Here is a 24,011-nt window from a genome sequence, read left to right as displayed (position 1 = left end):
TTGTGAAAAGGACATTGACATTACCATATTTCTTATAGTGTGTGGATTTCCAAAATGCAGAGAAGGTGAGGACCCGCACACTTGTTTTACCGCCTACGTGTTACCAAATAAGGAACTAAGCAATGCCATCTTAAAATAAGTTATACAGATAGAACCGTGGAAATAAATGTAAATACCCTCAAATTAAAGATAACCGTCTTTATTTATATATATGAGACCGTGCACAGCAATCAACATATCAGTAGTCACATCAATGCATGGAGGGCCAGATTTAGCTCCAGAGCTAATTTTCTGTTGCAGTCCCATTGGCAAGTGATCCAGATTCTTATGAATAATGAATACAATTATGCAGGACAAAAACAACAAAATTAGACTAAATTAGGGAATACAAAATTAAGTTACATATCATGATGACAGCACTGATTTGATTTCAACCATATTTTTTTTTAGAGAGGACTAATTACAGCAGGACCTTATTTCTTTAATATTGCTTAAAAAGGACCATTACATGAGACCTATTTGCGGAAATGACGAGTACAATCATTAGGGCATGCCCACTTGCAATTGCGCTAAGAAATAATACTCCTGCCACTGTGTGTGCTGGGGAGGGTGGTTCTCATGGTGATGGGTGAACAGTGGATGTTCTGACCAGGACTTACTGGTAGACTGGAGGGTAGTGTGAAATGTGGGAGTTTTCTTTGGATGGCACTGAAGGGAAGCCTAATGAAACATTCAGCTACTGTTAACTGCTCAACAGTCTCCTGGTAGGCATGGTGATTTCTGCAATTGTGGTGTTACATTGATATTAATATATATTATATATTTAATATTCTTATTAATAAATGGTGTTTTTTCCTTTAATCAATCTTCTGTTCAATGGCCCTACTGTGGGCGGTATACTTGCATTCCAGTTCTGAATCAGTTCTGAATTCTGGGTTGAGAGCACTGCATTTTTTGTAATTGCAAATTCAGATGTTTCTTTGTGCGTGTTTGTGTGGATTAATTTGCTCAATAAATCATAGCATTGACATTTTACTCATCCTAAAAGCTGTGCGATGTGTATATTTAGTGTCCTGTATTCTTCAGCAGTTTCTGAAAAACTGCTGGGTTTTGGGGATTAAGGTGATATATTTTAATGTTTCTCCAGATATAGAACCCCAGCCACTATTATTTTGTGTATGATGTCTAGGGCTCATTCATCTTCATCTCACATATCCATTTCAATGGGTAGCTACATGGAGCATCATTCCAGGTCTTTAAGGGGTTTTCTTTTTTGTAGGTACCAGCACAATCTTCTCTAGAATGCTGATCATTCGGTTCCCCATCCAACCAGAACCTTCAATCCAGTGCAGAATGGGTATAAGAATACATTCTCTTCCTTGCAAAAACAATGTTTAGCAATTCATCAATGAGGTCACTTGCAAGAGGTAATTACAGAACAGAACTGCACTCAATAAACATTCAAATAAAGAATTTACTGGTCTGCGAGACAATCAAGTGTCTGACAGGACAATCAGCTTCAATGACTGTTGCAACACTGAGCACAGGGCCCACTCTTGAAAATTCCCATGATTATTTTAAAATAACATGAAACTTATAAAAACTTCAAAACTATGGGACTTGCGCTGTTCAAGTTGGCATGCTGGCATGTCTTCACTGTGTGTACATATTTGTCATTGTCACAGCTCTTACCCTTGGGTTAGCTCTGTTCCATCCAACCATTTCCACTCTCCTTCTGTTTGGACATCGCTCAGTCCTATCCAGTATCCTTCGCCAGGGCTTACCCTCTTTCCCTTTAAGATTCTCTGGATAAACTCCTGGATATGCAGCACAAAACAGGAGAATAGCATTCACCTTCTATTGCATTCCTTTTAACACTGTATCCAAACTCATTCACAGTACTCACATAGTCCAACAAGATACGTTAGCACTTAAGGCACCACAAGGATACCCAAAATTATTTATCATTTGGCCAATTAATTTTCTTTATTCACAATTTACAGAAATGAATATGATATATAATCATTTATATTTCAATTTCCAAACTTCTCAGTGTCTCTTAGGACAAGCATTTTACATTAGATAAATTATGTAAATGTAATGTATAGTGCTGGGAATGTAGTTGATGAGCCGCAGAAATTAAATCTTTAATTCCCCCACCTTGCCTTACATTTATTTGAAGTGAAGATGAACATTTCATATGACTTTCATGTTGATAAAATAATCCAGAACCAGACCTGCTCTCCTTGGCTGTCTATCACCACCAGGTCAGCTCCAGATGTGTTGCATCTCTCACGACTCTGATACCATGATAGCCTTTCACGAGTATCAACCGGAGAGAAGAAATAACAGGAGGACTGCAGAAGCTCCCATCCCGCTGGACAACGTGAACAGCTTTGTTCTGTATTCAAACCAAATGTAAGTAAATGATAAAGTAGATGATAGAGACTAGGGGCTGGGTGATTATTTAAATTTGATTTCCAATTGCAATTTAGGCTTCCCACAATTATGAAAACAAGAAAATCAAGATCGAAGATTTGTTTGAGCTGCACCCCTCCCCCAAGGCCACACATACTGTGGCATATGTAGTGGAGAACAACTCCAGAGAGCCAACGCATTTCAATGTCAATGCATAGCCCCAATAAATGAATGGTATCTTTCCAGGGCTGCCCCTAGCTAAATTGAGGCCCTTGAATTTTGGAAACAGTTTCTGAGCTGTCCTCGAGAATACACAGGTGGACTGTGCATTGACGAACGTTTACTGTGTTACAGAATGCCTGCGACTTGTCATTTCGATTCTGCTACGCTTATGCGGCGCATCTGGTGTGATTCGGGCCTTACATGGCCTCTCAGTTCCTTACATCAATGTAGATTTCAAAATGAAGATGACAGTTCTCCAAACAGTTTTTTTCCCAAAGACCACACAGTGCTAAACATCACCCACAGTCATATTTTATATTCATCATATTTTTTACTTTTAACTCAGTTCAATTATATTTCACCTTAAAGGAAATCCACTGTTTAAAAAAAATGTTTTCTAAGAAGCTGAATAAAGTGTGTAAATAAAGTTTAAATAAGTGATCTCAATATTGACACAAAATAATCGTGATTATGATTTTTGCCATAGTCAAGCAGCTCTAATAGAGACAATAGAGATAGATCTATGACAATGCTTGTGTGCTTTGTATTTTGAACATTTGTTCAAAAATGAGAAATTCTGGCCTACAATCCATCTCACCCAGTTCAGTGACACGTGAACGAAGTTCTGCTTGTTTGCTCAGCAGGGACTCCTTCTGTTCTTGCAGAAGGTTCTGCACCTGCCTGTCCCTATCTCTTTCTCTCTGCATGCTGTCCTTGAAACTGATGACTTCCTGATAGTTTGTCTGCAACGTCATGAGGCTTGAGGTCAGGTGGGCATAGTTGGTCATCAGTAGCGTCAGGTTGTTGTTTGCCACTGAATTCTGTGACAGTAAAATGTGCTTCTCGGTGAGTCCTTTAACTGTGAGGGACAGACATCGATTATTCAAACAGATTTCTTTAAGATTACCCTACAATAGGAAGGAACAACTTTTTTATGAAAAGGGCAGGGTCATACTCACAGCTGATGCACAGACCGATTACAGTGGCCATCAATACAGCACACAGTATCCCAAGGATCACTGTAGTCACCCTGAAAATTTGAGAGCTGGGTCCGTTTGTGGCTCTAACCATGAAAACTGGATGCAGGAAGATGTCAAATAGTATTAGGTTGATTTATTTACTGTGCACATTCTACAATGAGAGCTAAATGACTGTAGGAAAAAGGAAGTAGGCTCAGTGGAGGAATCCACCCCTGAGGACCAAGCAGAACACCAGTATCCCAGCACAGCAATTTTGTCCTCTTGGCCAGGGTTTTTGTGTATCAAAATAAAAGCAATTCAGTATGAAATATGAAGCAGTGTTGAAAAGGTGGAAAATAAGGCACACAGAGCACTTCTGTCTCCTAAACTTATTTTTCCTTCATATAAACCAATAAAAAAACATATAGCACCATCTACTGGACTGTACAAATAGTAATATTGGTATTCCAAAATTCCATTTTTCTTTAGGGAACAGTTTGTAGAGACAGAGATGACAGAGAACAATGTGTGTCATGTTAAATGATTCAGGTGTGGAGGACTTTATTCCTCCAGCCCAAATAACACTTGCTATAATGGCAAGCACCCTAGCCCACACAGTGCTTTTAGAGGTGTACAAGTGGGCTGTGAACAGGTCTCAAAATGTAATGGCCAGCCCTCCAGAAGCCTGCTGATGAGAGGGACATTTACGATGGGAAATTCCTGGGCCCTCCCCGAGGCTCTAGAAAACAGCTTTCCCCAGTCAGTCCCTCCTGCCTGTGATAAGCATAGGAAACACCATCGCAATGACCTGCTTGACTTCAAGACGGCTTCTCCAGCCTAGAAGTCAAAGACATTTCCTCAAAAATAAGAAATCCCCAGCAATTGAACCCTCCACAGTTTGACAAATGAACCCCACTCAGAGAGGGCTCCAGTCCACTTCACAGCCTCCATTCACCAGGCTTCCTTCTGGGATTTGGGCCCTTGCTGTCAGAACTCTCAATGTCTCCTATGTTCTCACAGGTGACCAAGCTGAGCTTATTTAAGAAAAGGGGAAAGAGCTAGAGAAGGGGACCACTTCCTCTATTCTGTGTCAGGGCAATTGCTGCCAGTACATTCAGGTGTGTTGTCATTCCATGGCTTTGGCGAGCAGGCCCTCTGACTTAAAGGCATACTACGCAGGATTTCATTCCTTTCATTGTGTTTACAATAATCATGGAATCATGTCTTTTTCAGTTGAAGTTATTTAGCTGATGCCTTTATCCAAAGCAAGGCAGTTGACTCGGCAGGGGCCAGGCAGGGGCCAATTCCCCCCTTGAGCAATGTGAAGTGAAGGGCCTTGGCCCACCAGTGGGCTTCAGGTTGCTCTAGCCTACTGCCCAGCAAAATTATGTCACATAAGCAGACATACTCACACATTCTTTGTCGCTTTTATTTTTAATTATTTGTTTTCAGCTTTACATCGCTTTGTGTATTGGTTGCAGCAAATGGCAAATGTCTCTACCACCATGTAGATAACATAGCTAACATAGCTGCCTTTCCCCTTCAGCAGAAATTTTTTTCCATGCATGCATTTATACCGCTCACAAGAAATTCTCCACTTCGCCTGTCGTGGTATTTGCTAGAGTTCTTTTCGAGTCAATTGGGTCAACTATCTGCATGTGGAGGTGGGTCTGGCTCCATTGAGACTTACTGGGATCAGAATACTGACTTGTATGGATGATTGGCAGATTTTAGAGTTGGACGTTTAAGGTATTTTTATACTTTGCTCTGGATTAACTGTTGTTTAGACAACAATAAGGCCCAGGAGATCCCATAATTCAACTTTATTTTTTGCTATCCTGTTCCAACAGATCTACAACTTTTTCCAGAATCAAGTTTTTTTTTTTCTTTCAATAATGTGTCTTTGACATTTTCTTCAAATCCATCCATGCAAAATTTCTACAGAATAGCGCCTCCTCAATCTGGCAAACTCAATCTTTCTACCAATATCCTTTTTTGACATTGTGGCAGTGTTAAAAGTCCACTACAAACAAATATTAACATAAGACTACATCTAAAAGGCTGTATCAAAATGATCCCAACAGTTACAGAATATAGTTTGTTAATATTCTTCTCTTCCTTGGTATTGGCATATGGCATGGTTTGTATTATTATTACAAATATGCCATATTATTGAGATGCCATAATTGAGGATTGCAGGCAATCTAATTAATAAATAAATAGACAATGGATTCACATTAAAAAATCTAACCAATCGCAAAATCATCCACCATTACCTCTGATTCTTTTCAGCCTCATAAACACTGAAATTTCACAGAGGACTGTTAACGGTAAATATCTACTACAAACCTCACAACATTCCATTCATGAGCACAAATGAACCAACAAACCAAAAATGTCCCTTACCTTTGTCCCTTGTTTTGGAGTAGCAGTGGGAAAATCTGAGCTCATTAACATCTTCAGTGGTCACTTTCTTATCCATATGCTCAGGCTTATTCTTTGTATCTACCAATGGATCCTGTGTTTTTGTGTCTGTCTATGTCAGTATTATTGTTCTGTTTGTGGCACAACTGTGTGTGGAGTGGGCCTGTAGTCTGTGTTTGCCCAGTTAATCAATAATGTTGGCACTAGGTGAGTGGGAGCTGAGTCTGTTTACATTTTCTTGGCTGTGTAGGTTCCAACAGGCAGCTGGCAATCTTTGGGCTCTTTCTAAACGCTTATTTTTCAGTTGGCCTTTGAATAAATCGGTTTGCAGGATGGCGTATTGCGTCACACAAGCAAACGTCATGAACATTCATAATCTGACACTCACTCATCGCATCACATTAATGTAACATGTTACAGCCACACACATTGAAACAAAATGATTTATTTAAGGTTGGACAGTGCTTATTTAATATTAGCTACAAATAGATAATGTTGGTTTGACTGCTTGTTTGTCACATACGTCTTTCAGAGTAAGTCATATCTTGCAATTGTGGTTGGAACAAAAACCAGCTTACACAGGGGTCCCCCAGGACCGATATCCTTGATATATGGGGGAAAACTCTGCCATACAGGGCACCAGGAAGAGTATGAGTTTTGCTCACATGCTAGTCACATGCACAACAAAGAAAACACAGGGCGATATACTCTCAGTGAGCACTTTATTAGGTATTCATTAGACTTATTTTTTATACTTTTTACGTTTTCTGCTGCTGTAGCCTATCCTCACAGAGATTTGACACATTGCTTGTTCAGAGATGCTCTTCTGCATACCGCTGTTGTAATGCGTGGATATCTATGTTGCTGTCACCTTCCTATCAGCTTTGACCAGTCTGGACCTTCTCCTCTGACCCCTCTCATTTCCATTTCTGCCAGCAGAACTGCTGCTCACTGGATGTTTTTTTTCACACCTTTCTTTGCAAACTCTTGAAATTGTTGTGTGTGTTCTGTTCTGAGATATTGAAACCACCCTGTCTGGCACCAACAATTATTCCACAGTCAAAGTCACTTAGATTACATTTCTTCCCCACTCTGACATTTGGTCTGAAAAACGGCTGAACCTCTTCACCACGTCTGCATGCTTTCATGCATTTAGTTGCTGCCATATGATTGGCTGATTAAATACATCAATCATATACAAGCTGGTGTACAGGTCTACCTAATGAAGTGATCACTGAGTGTACATTCCACAGTGGATTAACCAATGATAAATGTTTGGGCAGTTGCCAAATGAGGGTGCAGTATATCAGAGCATTGTTGAGGCAATAGAAACATTTACATCTTTGATTTTTCTTTGCTAAAAAAATAAAATAAAATGAAACGCAGAAAATATTATGAAAAACAATATATAGCATAGATTGAACATCAAAATATGAGTGGAAATTTTTTTTGGGAAAATAGGCCTTTTGAGGTGGTTGTCTGGATCGCTGGTTCAATCCCCTGCCCTGGGTGTGTCAAAGTATTCCTGAGCAAGACAATCGCTTTGGACAAAAGCATAATAAACATAAATGCAGTCCTTTTACCATTCATTTGAACCTTCCTTTAATTAACTCAGCTATAAAAGTAGACAAGGTTATGGAAGTAAGTCATATGTATTGAATAGAATAACCTACAATATATTTCAAGCTTTTATATTTTGCAATTCTACTGTTAAATATTAGGCTATCAGCCATAATTTATATATGATATGCTATAGGTACCATTTCCTATAATAGGCCCATGTGATGTAATTTATATGATACCTTATTATAACTTGGTCTTTTCTATTAACTTCACATTATTTCTCATATTGTAGGGTCTCATAGTCTCATTGTGTTCCAGTCAGGACTCCAAAAGTAATTGACTTCTCAGCCCTTTCTGATTAGTCAGATGTATTAAATTGCTTCCAAAATGCAAGTATAAGAAAGCAAGTTTCTAGTCTTAATTCCAGGCTTTTAAATGACTTCTGAGTCTGTTATAGGAGTTTGTTAACATGAGGACCAGAGTTGTACCAATGACAGTCAATGAAGCCATTATGAGACTGAGAAATGGGAAAGATTACAAATCTAGAAAAACAGTCCTTGTACCAAAGCTTATGGAGCTCATTGTAGTCATTATTATTATTATTATTATTATTATTATTATTATTATTATTATTATACAATATGTAGTGATGTCTAGGGCTCCTGTAACTTTATCTCACATATCCATTTCAATGGGAAGTCACATGGAGCATCATTCCAGGTTTTTAAGGGAGTTTCTTTTGGGTAGGTAGCTGCACAATCTTCTGCCGAGTAATTGTCATTAGGTTCCCCATCAAACCAGAACCTTTAAACCAGAGTAGAATCAGAATTTTCAAAGCTTCTCTTCCTATCAACAACAATTATAATATTCAAAAATTAATTGGTGTTGCTGGGAGGTATATAGAGACATAATGTAATAAGTAATCAATAAACATTTGAGTCAAGTTGAACTTTGAAATTATCCTGACACCTTCAAAATGAATGGAGCAATGAGTGAAACATGTCTCCTTGTCAATCGACCAACTGTGATTTAAATCGTCAGCTGTAACAGTAGAGCCACCCATCAGGAGTGTTACATGGCCTAGGATTCTTTCAAAACTCTGGGGATGGCACATACACTGATAAAGGTATCATGGTTATGTGAGGCCAGCATGTTTGGACATGTTTGCTGTTGTCTTAACAGCCCTTACCCCTTGGTAAGATCTGTTCCATCCACCCATTTCCACTCTCCTTCTGTATGAACATCGTGTAGTCCTATCCAGTATCCATTCAAATGCCAGGATGTCGAACTTCGTCTCTTTCCCATTAAGATGCCCTGGATAAACTCCTGGATATGCAGACAAAGAAAAGGAGAACAGCATTTACCTTCTATTGCATTCCTTTCAAAACTGTATCCAAACTCATTCACAGTGCTCACATGGTCCAACAATATACATTAGCATTTGAGGCACCAGAAAGATATCAAAAAATGTTATGTTAATTTTCCTCATTTACAAATTTGATAAAATAACTCAAATCAATGAATGAATGAATAACATTTCTAACTATTGATATTTCATTATCCCAACTTTTCAGTATTTAGACAAGCATTTTGTAAACAAAATAATGTGAATGGAGTTTATGGGCAGCTTAAATTATATATTTAATTCCTCCAGCTAGCCTTAAATATAGTGCGAAGATCAACATGAAGAGAGTTGAACCTGCTTTTCTTGGCTGTCTATCACTGCCAGGTCAGCTCCAGCTTTTTTGCATTCCTCTCGACCCAGATTCCAAGACAGTACTTGATCAGTGTCAGAGAAGCCATAACAGGAGGATTGCAGCAGCACCCATCCCATTGGACAACGTGAACAGCTTTTTTCTGTATTCAAAGCACATGGAAGGACAGTACATGACAGAGATCAATAATGGTGCTTGTGTACTTTATATCTCTAACTTTTGGTAAAATATTAGACTTATCCTTCCTGACCCACATTCCATATTACCTTTCATAGTGATATCAGCCTGCAGGTTTTTTTGCTCATTCATCAGGGCCTCCGTCTGTGTCTGCAGGAGCTCCTTCCTCTTCCTCTCCCTGTCTCTCTCAATCTGCATGCTGTCCTTGGCACTGACCTCTTCCTGGAAGTTTTTCTGTACCTTCACCAGGGCTGCAGTCAGCAGGTCATAGTTGGCTTTCAGTTGCTCTAGGTTCCTGTTTGTCTCTGATGAATTTTGTGACATAACAATATGCTTCTCACTGAGTCCTTTGTCTGTGAGGGAAATACATTTCATATATGTTACTCTGTGACTGATAAAGAGCTGGTACATCCTTTTAGGGCAGAGTCATACTCACAGCTGATGCACAGGCCAATGATGGTGCTCATCAATACAGTGCACAGTATCCCAAGGATCACTGCAGTCAACCTGTAAGTTTGAGAGCTGGGTCCGTTTACAACTGCAAAAATGGGAAGCAAATTAATATTGGGCTCATTCTTTTACTCTGAAGATTATTACTTAATTAATGCCTCTCATTCACCCATTCTCTCACACACACACACACACACACACACACCAATGGCGAAAGGCTGCCAAAGCACCAATCAGCTTGTTGGGAGCAATTGAGGGGTTAGATTTCTTTCCCAGGACTAACCTCCAACTCTCCGACTGCCAGACACCCACTCTTACCACTTGAGCTAATGTTGCCTGAGCTAATACAAGATTTGTGGAAACAAGGACATCATACGTACAGTAATATCTGGTGGTTCTTTGATGACAGGGTTTTGCATCAAATGGTCCTGGGACTCTTTGTAAGGGTTAGTAAATCATGAACACCGCTGCCCTTCCCCCCCCCAATGTCAAAATTGGCTGCAATTATTTTTTCCACAACACAATGGACCTCTGTCATTTCATATGTCAGTGTCAGTTGTCAGTTAACATTTCCATATTCATAACGTAATTTCTCACCATTTTATTTTGGGTATGTCATGAAAGGGGTGATACTTAAGTGGTTAATGAAGGGTGCCATAAAGGACCTGCATATTTATGTGATGAATGAGTGTTGCTGTTTACTGCTAATTAAAGAAGACAGGGGAATTGGTTGAAACAAAAAACAAAACACATTCCAGACCTGTAGGGAAAAAGTATATCAAAAGCTGTTAATTACTGAAGGAACACACCCCCTCAGTCTTATAGTTCTTCTGTTCAGAAATATTTCACTTAAAAGGAAATTGTCTTCCATTCATACATTTTTAGGAGGGAAATGTTTTACTTCTGTCAATCTTTTTCAGAAGAACTCCATATTCTGCGAAAATGAACATTGTGTTCTTTTTCAGAATGGTAGTCAAAGTCCATTAAAAACAAACACTGAGGTAACTGCAAAGATAACAAATTAGTGTAATTTGGCAACAATTAAAATTAAAAATCCTTAACTTGTAGAAAATAACATTCATAATTTTCTAAATTGTTTTAGTATTCTGTGCTATTTGACGGATTTCCTAACTGTGGTTTGCCCATAAAAAACGGAAACCCAAATAAAATGTGAAATAAAATGCAATATAACCAGAAGCAAAATCCTGCAGCTTTCAAACTTTCAAAAATATGCTTCCTTGGTATTTATTTCTGGGTTTTTCCATGAATGGGGAGATTCATGAAGTTGTAGTACACAAACTGAATTAATCTCAATCTGACAGTTGGAAATGAACAGAAATAAATCCAGGTATAGTTAGTATACTTCTATATATTTTACATGTGGTATAAATTAATCCACAAATACAAAATTGTCCTTACCCTTGTGTCTTGTATCTGGGTGGCCAAGGTGAGGATGTTCCTCTATTCTAAGCTCATTATCATCCTCACTGATTAGTTGATTATACGCATCCTCAGACTTATTCTCTGTATATATCGCCGAATCTTTCATCTTTATACCTATGGCAGTATTATTGTTTGAGTTGTGTCACTACTCCCAGTGCAGAGTGAGGGGACTGTAGTCTGTTTTTGTCCAGTTAATCAATTATTTGGGCACTGTGAGTCTGTTTATATTTCTTGGCTGTGGCCATGTGATTGGTTTCTCTATGTACCATGGATTTTATTCATACTCTTTCAAGAACTATACAAATTATACTAACTCTTATTATTATATTGCAGTCTGCCTGAGGATATTTCAATGCAATATTTGTGTGGTTACCAAATAGACATACAGTACTGTGTAAAGGTTTTAGGCAGGTGTGAAAAAATGCTGTAAAATAAGAATGCTTTCAAAAATAGAAATGTTAATAGTTTATTTTTATAAATTAACAAAATGCATGAACAGAAGAAATGAACAGATGAAAAATCTAAATCAAATCAATATTTGGTGTGACCACCTTTTGCCTTCAAAACAACATCAATTCTTCTAGGTATACTAGCACATAGTTTTTGAAGGAACCTGGCAGGTAGGTGGTTCCAAACATCTTGGAGAACTAGCCACAGTTCTTCTGTGGATTTAGGCAGCCTCAAATGCTTATGTCTCTTCATGTAATCCCAGACAGACTCAATGATGTTGAGGTCAGGGCTCTGTGGGGGCCATACCATCACTTCCAGGACTCCTTGTTCTTCTTTACGCTGAAGATAGTTCTTAATGATATTGGCTGAATGTTTGGGGTCATTGTCCTGCTGCAGAATAAATTTGGGGCCAATCAGATGCCTCCCTGATGGTATTGCACGATGGATAAGTATCTGCCGGTACTTCTCATCATTGAGGAGATCATTAATTCTGACTAAATCCCCAACTCCACCATGCTTCACATTTGCCTGCAGATGCTCATTCTTATACTGCTCTCCAGCCCTTCGACAAACAAATTGCCTTCTGCTACAGCGAAATATTTCACATTTTGACTCATCAGTCCAGAGAATCTGCTGCCATTTTTCTGCACCTCCTGTGTTTTCGTGCACAGTTGAGTCACTTTGCCTTTTTTTCCACGTCAGAGGTATGGCATTTTGCCCGCAATTCTTCCATGAAGACTACTTCTGACCAGACCTCTCTGCACAGTAGATGGGTGTACCTGGGTACCACTGGTTTCTGCCAATTATGAGCTGATGGCACTGCTTGACATCTTCCGATTACGAAAGGAAGTAAGCATGATGTGTCTTTCATCTGCTGCACTAAGTTTCCTTGGCTGACCACTGTGTCTACAGTCCTCAAAGTTGCTTGTTTCTTTGTGCTTCTTCAACAGAGCTTGGACAGCACATCTGGAAACCCCTGTCTGCCTGGGAGAGACCTTGCTAATATAGTATAACTACCCTGTGTCTTGTTGCTGTGCTCAGTCTTGCCATGGTGTATGACTTCAGACATTAAACTGTCTTCAGCAACCTCACCTTGGAAGCAGAGTTTGGCTGTTCCTCACCCAGTTTTAACCCTCCTACATAGCTGTTTCTGTTTCAGTTAATGATTGTGTTTCAACCTACATATTAAATTGGTGATCATTAGCTCCTGTTTGGTATAATTGGTTAATCACACATGACTATATGCCTACTAAATCCCTGACTTTGTGCAAGTGTACCAAGAAGAATTGATGCTGGTTTGAAGACAAATGGTGGTCACACCAAATATTGATTTGATTTAGATTTTTCTTCTGTTCACTCACTTTGCATTTTGTTAATTCATAAAAATAAACTATTAACATTTCTCATTTTGAAAGCATTCTTACTTTATTTTTTCACACCTGCCTAAAACTTTTGCACAGTACTGTATGTCTTATTTTCTTACTGTAAATTCCAGTATATCAAATTTGTCATGATCGTTGTTTTCTGTTATCTGTATTTTGGTCCCCAGCATTTTCGCCTCTTATCACCCTCTGTTCTTTCATAGTCTGGGTCAGTTCATTCATTCTCATTCATTTTACCTGTGTTCCACTTCCTGATTGTTTTCCTCACCTGATTCTTGTTTCCTCTCATTATTTCCCCAGTTTGCCTGGCTACTGGACCTTGGATTATCGATTACAAACTATCTGATCTGCATTACACCCATTTGCTGGTTCTTGACCCTCGCCTGTCTACTCTTAATAAACCTGAACTTCTGTGATCTCACAATTGGGTTTGTTGTTCTGAAGCCTGACAAAGCTTTAGAGTAGCTTTCACTATGGTAGAGTTATTCAGTGTCAGCACTGAGCTGGCCTAACAACACTCAGCAAGTGGTCAAAAATATGTGCCAATTATGGGTGATCCCATAATTTGCACAGTTGTGTTCAAGAAAATAGCAGTACAACATCAGTGACCTGATGAACCACTGTTTTTATTAGTAGTGATATTTCTGCATGGCAAATAATTTACTTGTAGATGTAGCAGTGTAATAGAAAAACAACAGACCCAACAGTCATGACATGCACATTGCTTGTTCTGAGTAACTGACTAATTCATTGAAAGGGGCATTTTCAAAATAATAGCAGTGTGGAGTTTAATTAGAGAATACATTCATTCTGTGAAAAAAAAACAGGTGTCATTAATTGTCCTTTATACAGGAAGAATTGAAGCAAATGTTTCACACATTGTTATAAAATATATTTCCTTCTAAATTGCTAAGTAAAATGGGCCATTCCAAACATTGTTCAGAGGAATAATTTCATTTCATTAAAAAGTTGATTGAGAGAGGAAAATATATGAAGAAGTGAAGCAAATTACAGGATGCTCAGCTAAAATGTTTTATGCTTCATGCTTTCATGCTTTAAAATGGCAACAAAAACCTGGAACATGTGAAAGAAAACAAGCAACTACTGTTAAAACGGATCAAAGAATAGTCAAAATGGCAAAGATTCAGCCATTCATCAGCTCCAGAAAGATCAAAGATGATCTACAATTACCTGTAAGTACTGTTAGAGTCAGAAGACGTTTGATCGAAGCGAAGCTATCAGTAAGATAGTAAAGCACCATTGCTGTGCAGAATCAGTTCAAATTTCCCAAGGAACACATCGATTGGTCCAAAGAGAAATGGTGTCACTATCTGTGGACAGATGAGGGTAAAATTGTTGTTTTCAGATTCGTGGTCGTTGACAGTACATCAGATGACCCCCAGGTACTAAATTCAAGCCACAGTACACTGTGAAGACAGTGAAGCATGGTGGCGCAAGAATCATGGTATGTGTTGGGTTCGTATACCATGGATCATGGATCAGCTTGAATACACCAAAATAGTGGAAGAGATTTTGTTGCCATATGCCGAAGAGGACATGCCCCTGAAATGGATGTTTCAACAAGACAACGACCAAAAACACACGAATAAGCGAGCAACATCTTGGTTCCAGACAAAAAGGATTGAGGTAATGGAGTGGTCAACTCAATCCCCCGACCTCAACCCCATTGAAAACTTGTGGAGTGACATTAAAAATGCAGTTTCTGAAGCAAAACCTAAAAATTCACAGGAAATGTGGAATGTAGCTTGTTCATCCAGGGCTGAAATACCAGTTTCTAGGTGCCAGAAGTTGATTGATTCGATGCAACGCAGATGTGCAGCAGTTATCAAAAACAATGGTTATGCAAGTAAATATTAGTTCAGTAAATTAAAGTGAAGTTAAATTGTTAAAAATGTCTTCAGTGTATACAGTAATGTTTGAGTTTGAATAGAAAAATGTTGACACTGCCATTAATTAATTAATAAAACTTTTATTAATATTCCTTTTCTTTGCTTCCTGTAAAAGAATAACGCAGACTTGATACAATTTGTTAATGCTTTGATTTGGAACTGAATGTGTAATGTTTCCACTACATTTGAAATATGCAAATAAAAGCTATTGACAAATATTTGGACTTTTTTTTTTTTTTTTTTTTTTACGGATTGCTATTTATTTGAACACAACTGTATGTGTTCAGACTGCAAACTTATTTGTGTGTACTTGGATAAAACTGAAGTGGGTGTGGATTTGCAGGGAAAATTTCCCAATATATCGTTTCTCCCTGAACTAACATATATTGATATTGATAATGATATTGTGGTGGCTGACAGAGCGCAGACAACGTCCTCAATTTGATCATGTAAATACTGGGTGGAACTTATTGCCTTGTTAATCCACACTTTAAAATGCAACAATTACATAACATCGACAAAAATAAATAACTAATCTCAAGCAACTCTGTGAGTAGATACCATATGGAAATGAATGGAAACCAGTGGCTGCCAGAAGGTTACTGTGCTACGTTGGCTACGTTGAGTCCTACAGAGAACACACAAAGGGTTCCCCAGATATTGTTTTTCTGTTACAGGTCAGCCATCCCACTGTTATTTGAAAACTGATATTGACTGGGCACCATCATCATTTTTAATGGATGCAATCTCATCTAGGCCTAGTTTAACCCCTGTGTCTGACCACAAAAATGAATAGGATATTACATTAAATTAATGGCATTTGGCTTATCAAAGTGCAAAGTGCATACCCATAACAAGGGATAAGTGCGCTGAAAGACCCTAGAGGGAAATACAATTTCAACTGCACTTTGCAACCAATTCATTCACACAACCATCAAATGATTATGAAAATTTTTGTCAGTATTTGTTTTGTTTTTTTGTTTTTGTAATGTGTAACGCAGCACAGTAACCACATCAGTCCAAATTATTATTTAAGTAAACAGACATCAATTATAAAAAGAACAGTGAGATTGTTTTTCGTTTTCCAATTTACAGTGAAGTAGGGATGTAAAACAAAAAGTCAAAATACAAAAGCAAAAAAAAAAAAAATCATTCAAGGTCTCATTTCTGCACTTGACTAGGCCAAATAATTAAATCTAGATCACAAGACATATTTTCCCTGGCCAAGCAGAGGGAGAAATCAGCATGACTCTGCCAGTATCTCCCCAGTATCTCCGTTGCTGGGAGTAGGGCAGTATGATCATCTCTATTTGTTTAAGGAAAGGCAATAAGGTTTGGGTTTTTGAGTTTTCATCATACCAGTTGTGAACTTATGACAACATGCATAGTTTGCCCTAGCCCATCTTGCTCCTCCAGATCAGGTGATATGAGAGTATTGGAGAGTGTGTCGAGGAAATTTGACTTTGGTCCCTTTGTAGTAGTATACATTAGGTAGTCTGTAGTATTACAAGTAGTACAATGATTGTAATGATATGTTAGAGTAAATTGCAAAATAAATTAATTTAATTATCATTTCTAAATGTATGATAGAGGCAACTGTGAAGTGGCTGAGATCCAGCTGAACTTTACCCATTGCTTTGACCCCAGTGTACCTAGGGATAAACCAATGTTGATCACATGGTCAACCAAAAGGCACCCAGGTTTTGTCAGATATTTGCCCTCCTTGTTCTTGCTCCCCCTTCCCTATTTCTATACAGCAGAGCTAATTTTTGCCCTTTTATTTGTGCTGATTAAATAAAATATTTTGTTTGCTGATTGAATAATTCAAGCAACTATGACCTGTGTTCAATTGATGGAGACGGATTATCATTTTTACTGCCATTGGTTTCAATGTGAACACAAAATATTTTATTTTTTAAATATTTTTGGAAAAGTGTAAATTGAGACTGAAATCTGGGTAAATAATATGTGCTTATAGTTTTTGAAAAACAATTCTTCTTACACATGAAGTTAAGATTTATTTAGCTGAATAACATTGCTTACCATACTTTCAGGTTGTTCTGTTACTAAAACCATGCCAATTGAAATGTCTCTCATAGCTTGTGTGATGGCTTGCTCTATCCATCCATCCATCCATCCATCCATTATCTGAACCCGCTTATCCTGATCAGGGTCGCAGGGGGGCTGGAGCCTATCCCAGCATACATTGGGCGAAAGGCAGGAATACACCCTGGACAGGTCGCCAGTCTATCTCAGGGCACACACACCATTCACTCACACACTCATACCTACGGGCAATTTAGACTCTCCAATCAGCCTAACGTGCATGTCTTTGGACTGTGGGAGGAAACCGGAGTACCCGGAGGAAACCCACGCAGACACGGGGAGAACATGCAAACTCCGCACAGAGAGGCCCCGGCCGACGGGGATTCGAACCCAGGACCTCCTTGCTGTGAGGAGGCAGTGCTACCCACTGCACCATCCGTGCCGCTGTGTTTATAGTTGATATCTCGATGATCAGAACTACAGTATATTATTGTTGCAATAAATATTATAACGTGCAAACATTTTTACCAAACATACTCTCTCATGTGTTTCTTAGGTTTTTATATTTTAGTCTTGATGGTACACATATGCCCTTCAAATTCAGCCATTATCCATGTCCCTGCTATGTGTTGCCACACAGTGAAACAGCTTTATTTATGAGTATTGAAAACAGCCCTGGGGGTAAAGGGTTAAACTGCTCGTATAGCTATCCATCCATCCATCCAGTATCATATAACTAGTCAACCAAAATCATAATTTATATTTCTGTGACTTTTCAGACAAGATACTTAGCAAGATATATACACTTGTAAGTGACCTAGCTAGCTAACAGTATTTCTCTCAGGTTTATGTTAGCCAATGTTAGGCTACTAATGTTAGCTAGCTTGCTAATTGGAATATGCCTATAGAAATGCTTATTGTTAGCTAGCTAGCTAACGTTAGCTATCAAAATGGAAAGCTAGTGTAAAGTTACATAGACTCATGTGTTATTCATTAAGGCTATGTAACTGCCTGGCAAACTGTATGTTATTTATTGTAAATGCATTTAATTTAACATAAAATAAATGATAGCTTACTATCACATGGCTGACTGGGTTATGCTTATTTTACTTGAAGCAAGGTGGTCTGGCATACCAAATAACCACAAGGTGAAGGTAACTATTGCATCTCTCACGGCACGTCCATGCCCGTCCATGCCCTTCTTCCTCCAATACATACTCTTCTTCAGTGGCAGGATTGTTCTGAGACAGATTGAAAAGAATAACACACACAAGCCCTTGCAGGTTCCACACGCAGCTCACGGTGGACAGCAGAAGCTTGAGCTGTCTATAATGGTCCGCTCTATGATGAACCTTGTGTGCGTAAGGACATTGTTGCACTGTTTCAAATACAGCAGTGGGAACACCACTAAAAACTGGCACTGATCTCTGTCCACCCTAATGTAGCAATAATTATTAGACTAGACTGTGCAGCAGTAGAGGGACAGGTATTTAGGGATTCTTCTGTCATCAGCTGTGAAGGTCTTCCTTCGCCTGCCAGTCCCTTTGCGATTAGTAAGTTCACCAGTGCTCTCGTTCTTCTTAATTATGTTCCAAACAGCTCATTTTGGTAAGCCTAAGATTTGGCCGATGAATCTAGCCGTTTTATTCTTGTTTCCCAGTCTCATAATGGCTGCTTTGACTTTCATGAGCACAACTTTGGTCCTCATGTTAATGTTAAGGTGATTGAAAGACTAGTGCTGAGAGCTCTGTAATACCTGCATTAAGGAGGCAATTAAACACACCTGAGCAATCACAAGCACCTGTGAAGCCATGTGTCCCAAACATTCTGGTGCCCTGAAATGGAGGGACTACAGTTCCCTCCAGAAGTATTGGAACAGCTAGGCCAATTCCTTTGTTTTTGCAATACACTAAATACATTTGGGGTTGAGAAAAAAAGATGGCTATGAGACAAGCGTTGAGAATTTCAGCTTTTATTTCCTGGTTTTTAGACCTAAACTACTTGAAACACATTTATCAGTCTGTCCAATTTTTTGGCGTGCAAAGGTATTGGTTCATGTTGGTTTATCTTTTCTAACACAAATGCAGACTTCACAGGCAAACCTCAAGGCTAAAACCAAGAGTTGACATCCAGAACTATTTATTGTTTAACCAACCAATCGAACAGGACACATCTGGTCAACAAAAAACTCCTGTGAGTCACATGTTCCAATACTTTTGCCGACCTAAAAATTGGGTGGTCTGATACAAAATGTGATATGTTCTAAGTTGTTTCACAAATCTAGATAAAAATAAAAGCTGAAATTCGGATCTGTCATCTCATGCACATCTTTTGACCTCAAACTCAATTGCCTTCAGAGTACAGGAAAAACAAAGAAATTGACCTTGCTGTTCCAATACTTTTGGAAAGGACTGTATATATGAACACTACTGTAATTTCTGCATGGTGAATCCAAAATCAATTAAAAAAAACCCCTTTAATGAAATCTGAGAATGTGCACTTTAACCATATGATAACATGGGATTCCAAATTATAACTTGTGGCAAATAAGAGGCAAATCATGACGTAATGGATCTTTGTCCCAAACGTTATGGAGAACACTGTATAATAAATTAGAGATCACGTAATATATTCAGTAGGTGGAGGTAATGCACACATCGTTTGCAAATCGCCGTTAAATATAAATAAAGAAGAAAGACTTGTGTTACGATCGCTCGTAAATCGTAACATGAAGGACACACACCAGTTTAAGGAATAACAAAATAGAATTTAATAAGACAAAAGATAACAGAATATACCAAAATTAGTAATGAGGTGTGTAGAGCTATGTGTCATGTATTTAATGTAGGTACTGCTGGACCTCACCATACCCTACAGCTGGGATCCCCCCTATGTCTATCGAGCCCTGAAGGACTTTGCCTACAGGACGGGTCTGCCCAGGGCTGGCCTAACCTCGTGGAGCTACAAAATGATCACGGATCATTTGCGATCTGGCCAAATTGTAACGCTCCCGAGGGGGGGGCCAGACCTGGACCCGCAAGTCATCTGGGCAAATGTGACACACAAGTGTCTTACCAATAAACAAAAAGACATTGCCTGGATGACAGCCCATAGGTGTCTCCCCACACGAACTTTTATGTATCGCCGGCACTTAGCCCTGACTGAACGCTGCCCCCACGGATGCACTGACTCTGAACACATTCACCATCTTTTCTGGGAGTGCTCCGTGGCCAGGCGGGTCTGGGGCCTTGTTTGTTCCTCTGTCTCCCTAAGCAGGTTCCTGCCAAGATCCTCCCTGATGGCTGAGGGCGTCCTCTACAGTCCGCCGGGGGGATGCAAGACCACCGTGCTCCAGCGTCAGTGGAGGATCATCAACATCGTGAAGCAGGTCCTGTGGGAGACAAGGAACATCAAGGTCTACCAAAAAATAACTGTAGACCTGATCACTCTCCGGAGGAGGATTCAAAACCTCCTCCAAGACGGCGTGATGTTGGACATTCATACCAACAAGACCCTGGCGAGAGAGAAATGGGGGGTGGACCACCGGAAAGAACTGGTTATATAGTCCACCCCCCCAAGAGGGGCAAGAGACACCTGCCAAACCCGAGCAAGATGGACCCTTTTTTTAAGCATTTTTGCCCGCTTTGGGCTTTCTTAAAAAAAAAACAAAAAAAAAAAAAACCCCACTTTGTTGCTTTCCGTTTGTTTTGATATGATTTTCCAAAGACTTGTTTTTCATTTGTTTAATCATCTGTTTGCACACCTTTGTTTAAAGTTATGCTTTATGTAATTTACAATTGTTGTCTAGTTTTGTCGAGTGTTTGCTTTTGTTAAAATCATTATTTTGAGTTATTGAGTGTGTTTTAAAAAGGAAAAGAATTTTAAAATGTAAAAGAAATTTAAACCAATAAAACAACCTTTCCTCAAAATCCAGTCTTCTCTGCTCTAACGCAATTTTGTCCTGTTCCAATGCGAGTTGCTGAAAAACCAAACGCCCATCCGCACCTACACTACCTGAACTAGGTTTGGGATCAATCAAAGCCGCCATCAAAGGACCTTCTACGGCTTCTGGGGCCTCTAATAAACCCCTATTAACAATCAATTCCACCAATAAATTCTTTATTTCAGGCTTTCTAAGTTTTACCCCCACGTCGGAATGGCCCAACTGCTCCGCCAATTCAATCAAGCAATCCTTACGAAGTGCATCTAACCTAGACCAGCTGGGTTGTTCCAAAAATGCAGCAACCACCAGAGAAGGAGTCTTTTTAATTTCGAATTTCTCTTTAGACATAATGAGCTAATTGAAACGGATTAACTAAATTAGTGGAGATTATACCAAAATGGCAATGAACAAACAAATTCCAAAGTTATAGTCGCATAAATCCCTCACTTTACTCTCCGCTATTGCACCCAACCGAAAAAAAAACCAACCAAGACAACGATTTGCAACCAAACAGTGTGCAAATAAAAAACTGAAGGAGCTTTCCCCACAGATCTACCTGATCAACCCTAGTCTTCTGGGAGTCCCTACGGCTCGAGACGGCTTTAAACGCTGAAACCGTACGCACAATGAATAACCAATTGACAAGTTACCACCGTAACGTCGGAGCGTGCCCCCACCGTCACGAACAACCCGAAAATAACAAACTAAAATAAAATAAAAAATCGACAGGCCTCCCGGCCGTGCCGCTCAACCTATCAGGGGAATATAGCTTTAAGCACCAGTAATTATTACACAAGTATTATCAGAACAAATCAATACTTTAATTGCACACTAGTATGGTAACACTCACCGGTCCTCGGAAGGATGGAGCAGCGGGGAACAGAAATAGTAGCTCCAACTCACAAAACTGGAACTAGAATAGTTATTCTTCACTCCCACGATCAAAAATAAATTTAAACAAGCATGAACTAGTCTATATAAACCAATGCGTGTCTATTGGCATCTGTTCAAAGTGTTATGGTAGCTTAGACCACTGGAAAATAGGCTACGCCAATCCAGAAAACACAAACAAATCCAAATCCAGATAGCAAATCCAGATAATACAAACAAACGGACACGAAACGAGTCCTACTAAAAGGAATCAGATGAGTACTTACTCATGCCAAAGAACAAAGCTACCTGAAGTAACGACGCCGCGGCGACCAAATATAAACAGATGCCAAAACCGCCTTATTCCGAAATAAGGCATTCAAACTCGCAATGCAAGTAAAAATAAAGGGATCAAAAAGGATCCCGGACGAGCCCCCATTATGTTACGATCGCTCGTAAATCGTAACATGAAGGACACACACCAGTTTAAGGAATAACAAAATAATAGAATTTAATAAGACAAAAGATAACAGAATATACCAAAATTAGTAATGAGGTGTGTAGAGCTATGTGTCATGTATTTAATGTAGGTACATAAATTGAAAATGACTGGATACATATAAAGGTTAGCCAGTCAAACAAGAAGGCTTGTCAGCATGGGAGGACGCAAGCCCCAACTGCAGGAATGGCAGATGTCTTAAGACAAAGACTCCGGCCACAGGTGCACCTCATTAAGTTGATGACCTTCTTGTTCCTCAGCCAGCCACTTGAAAGACAAAAAAAAAGGAAAACCAGAAACTGATACGAGCGGGCCGTCACACTTGTGTGGCGTCATACATGTGTTGAAGTACAATTATTAAAATACTTCCTTGTCTTTCGCCGGGCGCGGTGGCGTGCGCCTGTAATCCAAGTTGCCGGGAGGCTGAGGCTGGAGGATTGCGTGAGCTCAGTCTGCACATCGTGACTTCTTCGATCCCCTTGTGCTATGGCGGTGTCTTTCAGATGAGTTTGGTCATGCTGTTCAGCTCACCGATCAGTCACATAGTGTTCAGAAAACGTACGGTGGTGCAGCCCGAGCAATACAGTGAAACACATCCTTTTAAAATTTTTGTTTTAAATAACCAATTCCATTCACGTTATAATTAAAACAAAACATCCGTCCATCCATCCACTATCTGAACCCGCTTATCCTGAACAGGGTCGCAGGGGGGCTGGAGCCTATCCCAGCATACATTGGGCGAAAGGCAGGATTACACCCTGGACAGGCACACACACCATTCACTCACATACTCATACCTACGGGCAATTTAGACTCTCCAATCACCCTAACCTGCATGTATTTGAACTGTGGGCGGAAACCCGCGCAGACACGGGGAGAACATGCAAACTTTGCACAGAGAGGCCCCGGCCGACGGCGATTACGAACCCAGGACCTCCTTGCTGTGAGGCGGCAGTGCTACCCACTGCACCATCGGTGCCGCCTAAAACAAAACAGTTATCCTAAATTAAAAATGATTTGAGTATTCAATAATTATATTCACAATTCACAACGCAATGTTTGTTGGGAATTACATTGCCTCCTGCAGGATGAAATTTGAATGTAATATTGTATAACTGAATTTATATCAAGATCCACCAGTTGTCGCCAATCCATTCCATAACGGAAAACAAGGCTCTTTAGTCTAATCGATGATTGAAAGCCTTTCTTTGCAATACTATTTTCAGTAGTATGTCATATCTGATGACCGTGTGTATTCAACATCATATTATAAATAAATTACGCTTTCATCCTCACTGTATCTAAATCTGTATCTGATAATATTAATTCCGTGCGAATCGGCATCCCAGAATGTTGGAGTAATATTTTTCCCCCTAAGGATCCTTTGTTTCAGGTGCAAATTCAGGAGGCGAGCTCAATTTCAAAATAATGAAATCTCCCGAAAGATAATGAGATTAACATGCATGACAGTATTTGGCAAAGTATGTTTGCCTACAACAGACTCAGCACAAACTATCTTGGGGCAACTGGTAGCCTAGTT

At 39.4% G+C, this 24,011-nt stretch overlaps 2 protein-coding genes across 3 annotated transcripts; both read right to left on the bottom strand.

Moving 5' to 3' along the window:
- Window positions 1–87: 87 nt before the first annotated feature.
- On the bottom strand, window positions 88–6,161 carry LOC133121303 (C-type lectin domain family 4 member E-like). Of its 2 annotated transcripts, none has more exons than XM_061230516.1 (6): window positions 6,006–6,144; window positions 3,600–3,670; window positions 3,239–3,499; window positions 2,238–2,401; window positions 1,693–1,817; window positions 88–1,336 (listed from the first exon to the last, which is right to left on the bottom strand). In XM_061230516.1, exons 2-6 carry the CDS (start codon window positions 3,628–3,630, stop codon window positions 1,186–1,188), a joined length of 732 nt encoding a protein of 243 aa, XP_061086500.1. In that variant the 5' UTR covers window positions 3,631–3,670; window positions 6,006–6,144; the 3' UTR covers window positions 88–1,185. The 2 variants fall into 2 exon arrangements, with proteins under 2 accessions (XP_061086500.1, XP_061086494.1); XM_061230510.1 differs by having other exon boundaries at window positions 91–1,336; window positions 3,600–3,716; window positions 6,006–6,161.
- A 287-nt stretch (window positions 6,162–6,448) lies between these two features.
- On the bottom strand, window positions 6,449–11,547 carry LOC133121292 (CD209 antigen-like protein E). The gene is made up of 6 exons (XM_061230499.1): window positions 11,348–11,547; window positions 9,915–10,016; window positions 9,568–9,831; window positions 9,286–9,443; window positions 8,776–8,912; window positions 6,449–8,390 (listed from the first exon to the last, which is right to left on the bottom strand). Exons 1-6 carry the CDS (start codon window positions 11,475–11,477, stop codon window positions 8,240–8,242), a joined length of 942 nt encoding a protein of 313 aa, XP_061086483.1. The 5' UTR covers window positions 11,478–11,547; the 3' UTR covers window positions 6,449–8,239.
- Window positions 11,548–24,011: the final 12,464 nt, after the last annotated feature.

The sequence above is a fragment of the Conger conger genome, chromosome 1, assembly GCF_963514075.1.
Source record: "Conger conger chromosome 1, fConCon1.1, whole genome shotgun sequence".
NCBI classification, from domain to species: domain Eukaryota; kingdom Metazoa; phylum Chordata; class Actinopteri; order Anguilliformes; family Congridae; genus Conger; species Conger conger.
Note: the sequence above shows the minus strand (reverse complement) of the source record. Positions and strands in the feature narration are given on the sequence as shown.

Bases quoted from the DNA above. Each gene is read 5' to 3' on its own strand.
- LOC133121292 (XM_061230499.1), bottom strand. From the start codon at position 11,477: ATGAAAGATTCGGCGATATATACAGAGAATAAGTCTGAGGATGCGTAT. The intron at 9,444-9,567 runs GTAATATGGAAT...CTTTGAATACAG, and splicing joins GGCTGATATCACTATGAAAG to AAAAAAGCTGTTCACGTTGT. The intron at 8,913-9,285 runs GTTCAACTCTCT...CTGCATATCCAG, and splicing joins TAGACAGCCAAGAAAAGCAG to GAGTTTATCCAGGGCATCTT.
- LOC133121303 (XM_061230510.1), bottom strand. From the start codon at position 6,081: ATGGATAAGAAAGTGACCACTGAAGATGTTAATGAGCTCAGATTTTCC. The intron at 3,717-6,005 runs GTAAGGGACATT...TCCTGCATCCAG, and splicing joins CTCCAAAACAAGGGACAAAG to TTTTCATGGTTAGAGCCACA. The intron at 1,337-1,692 runs GTAAGAGCTGTG...ACTGGATTGAAG, and splicing joins GGAACAGAGCTAACCCAAGG to GTTCTGGTTGGATGGGGAAC.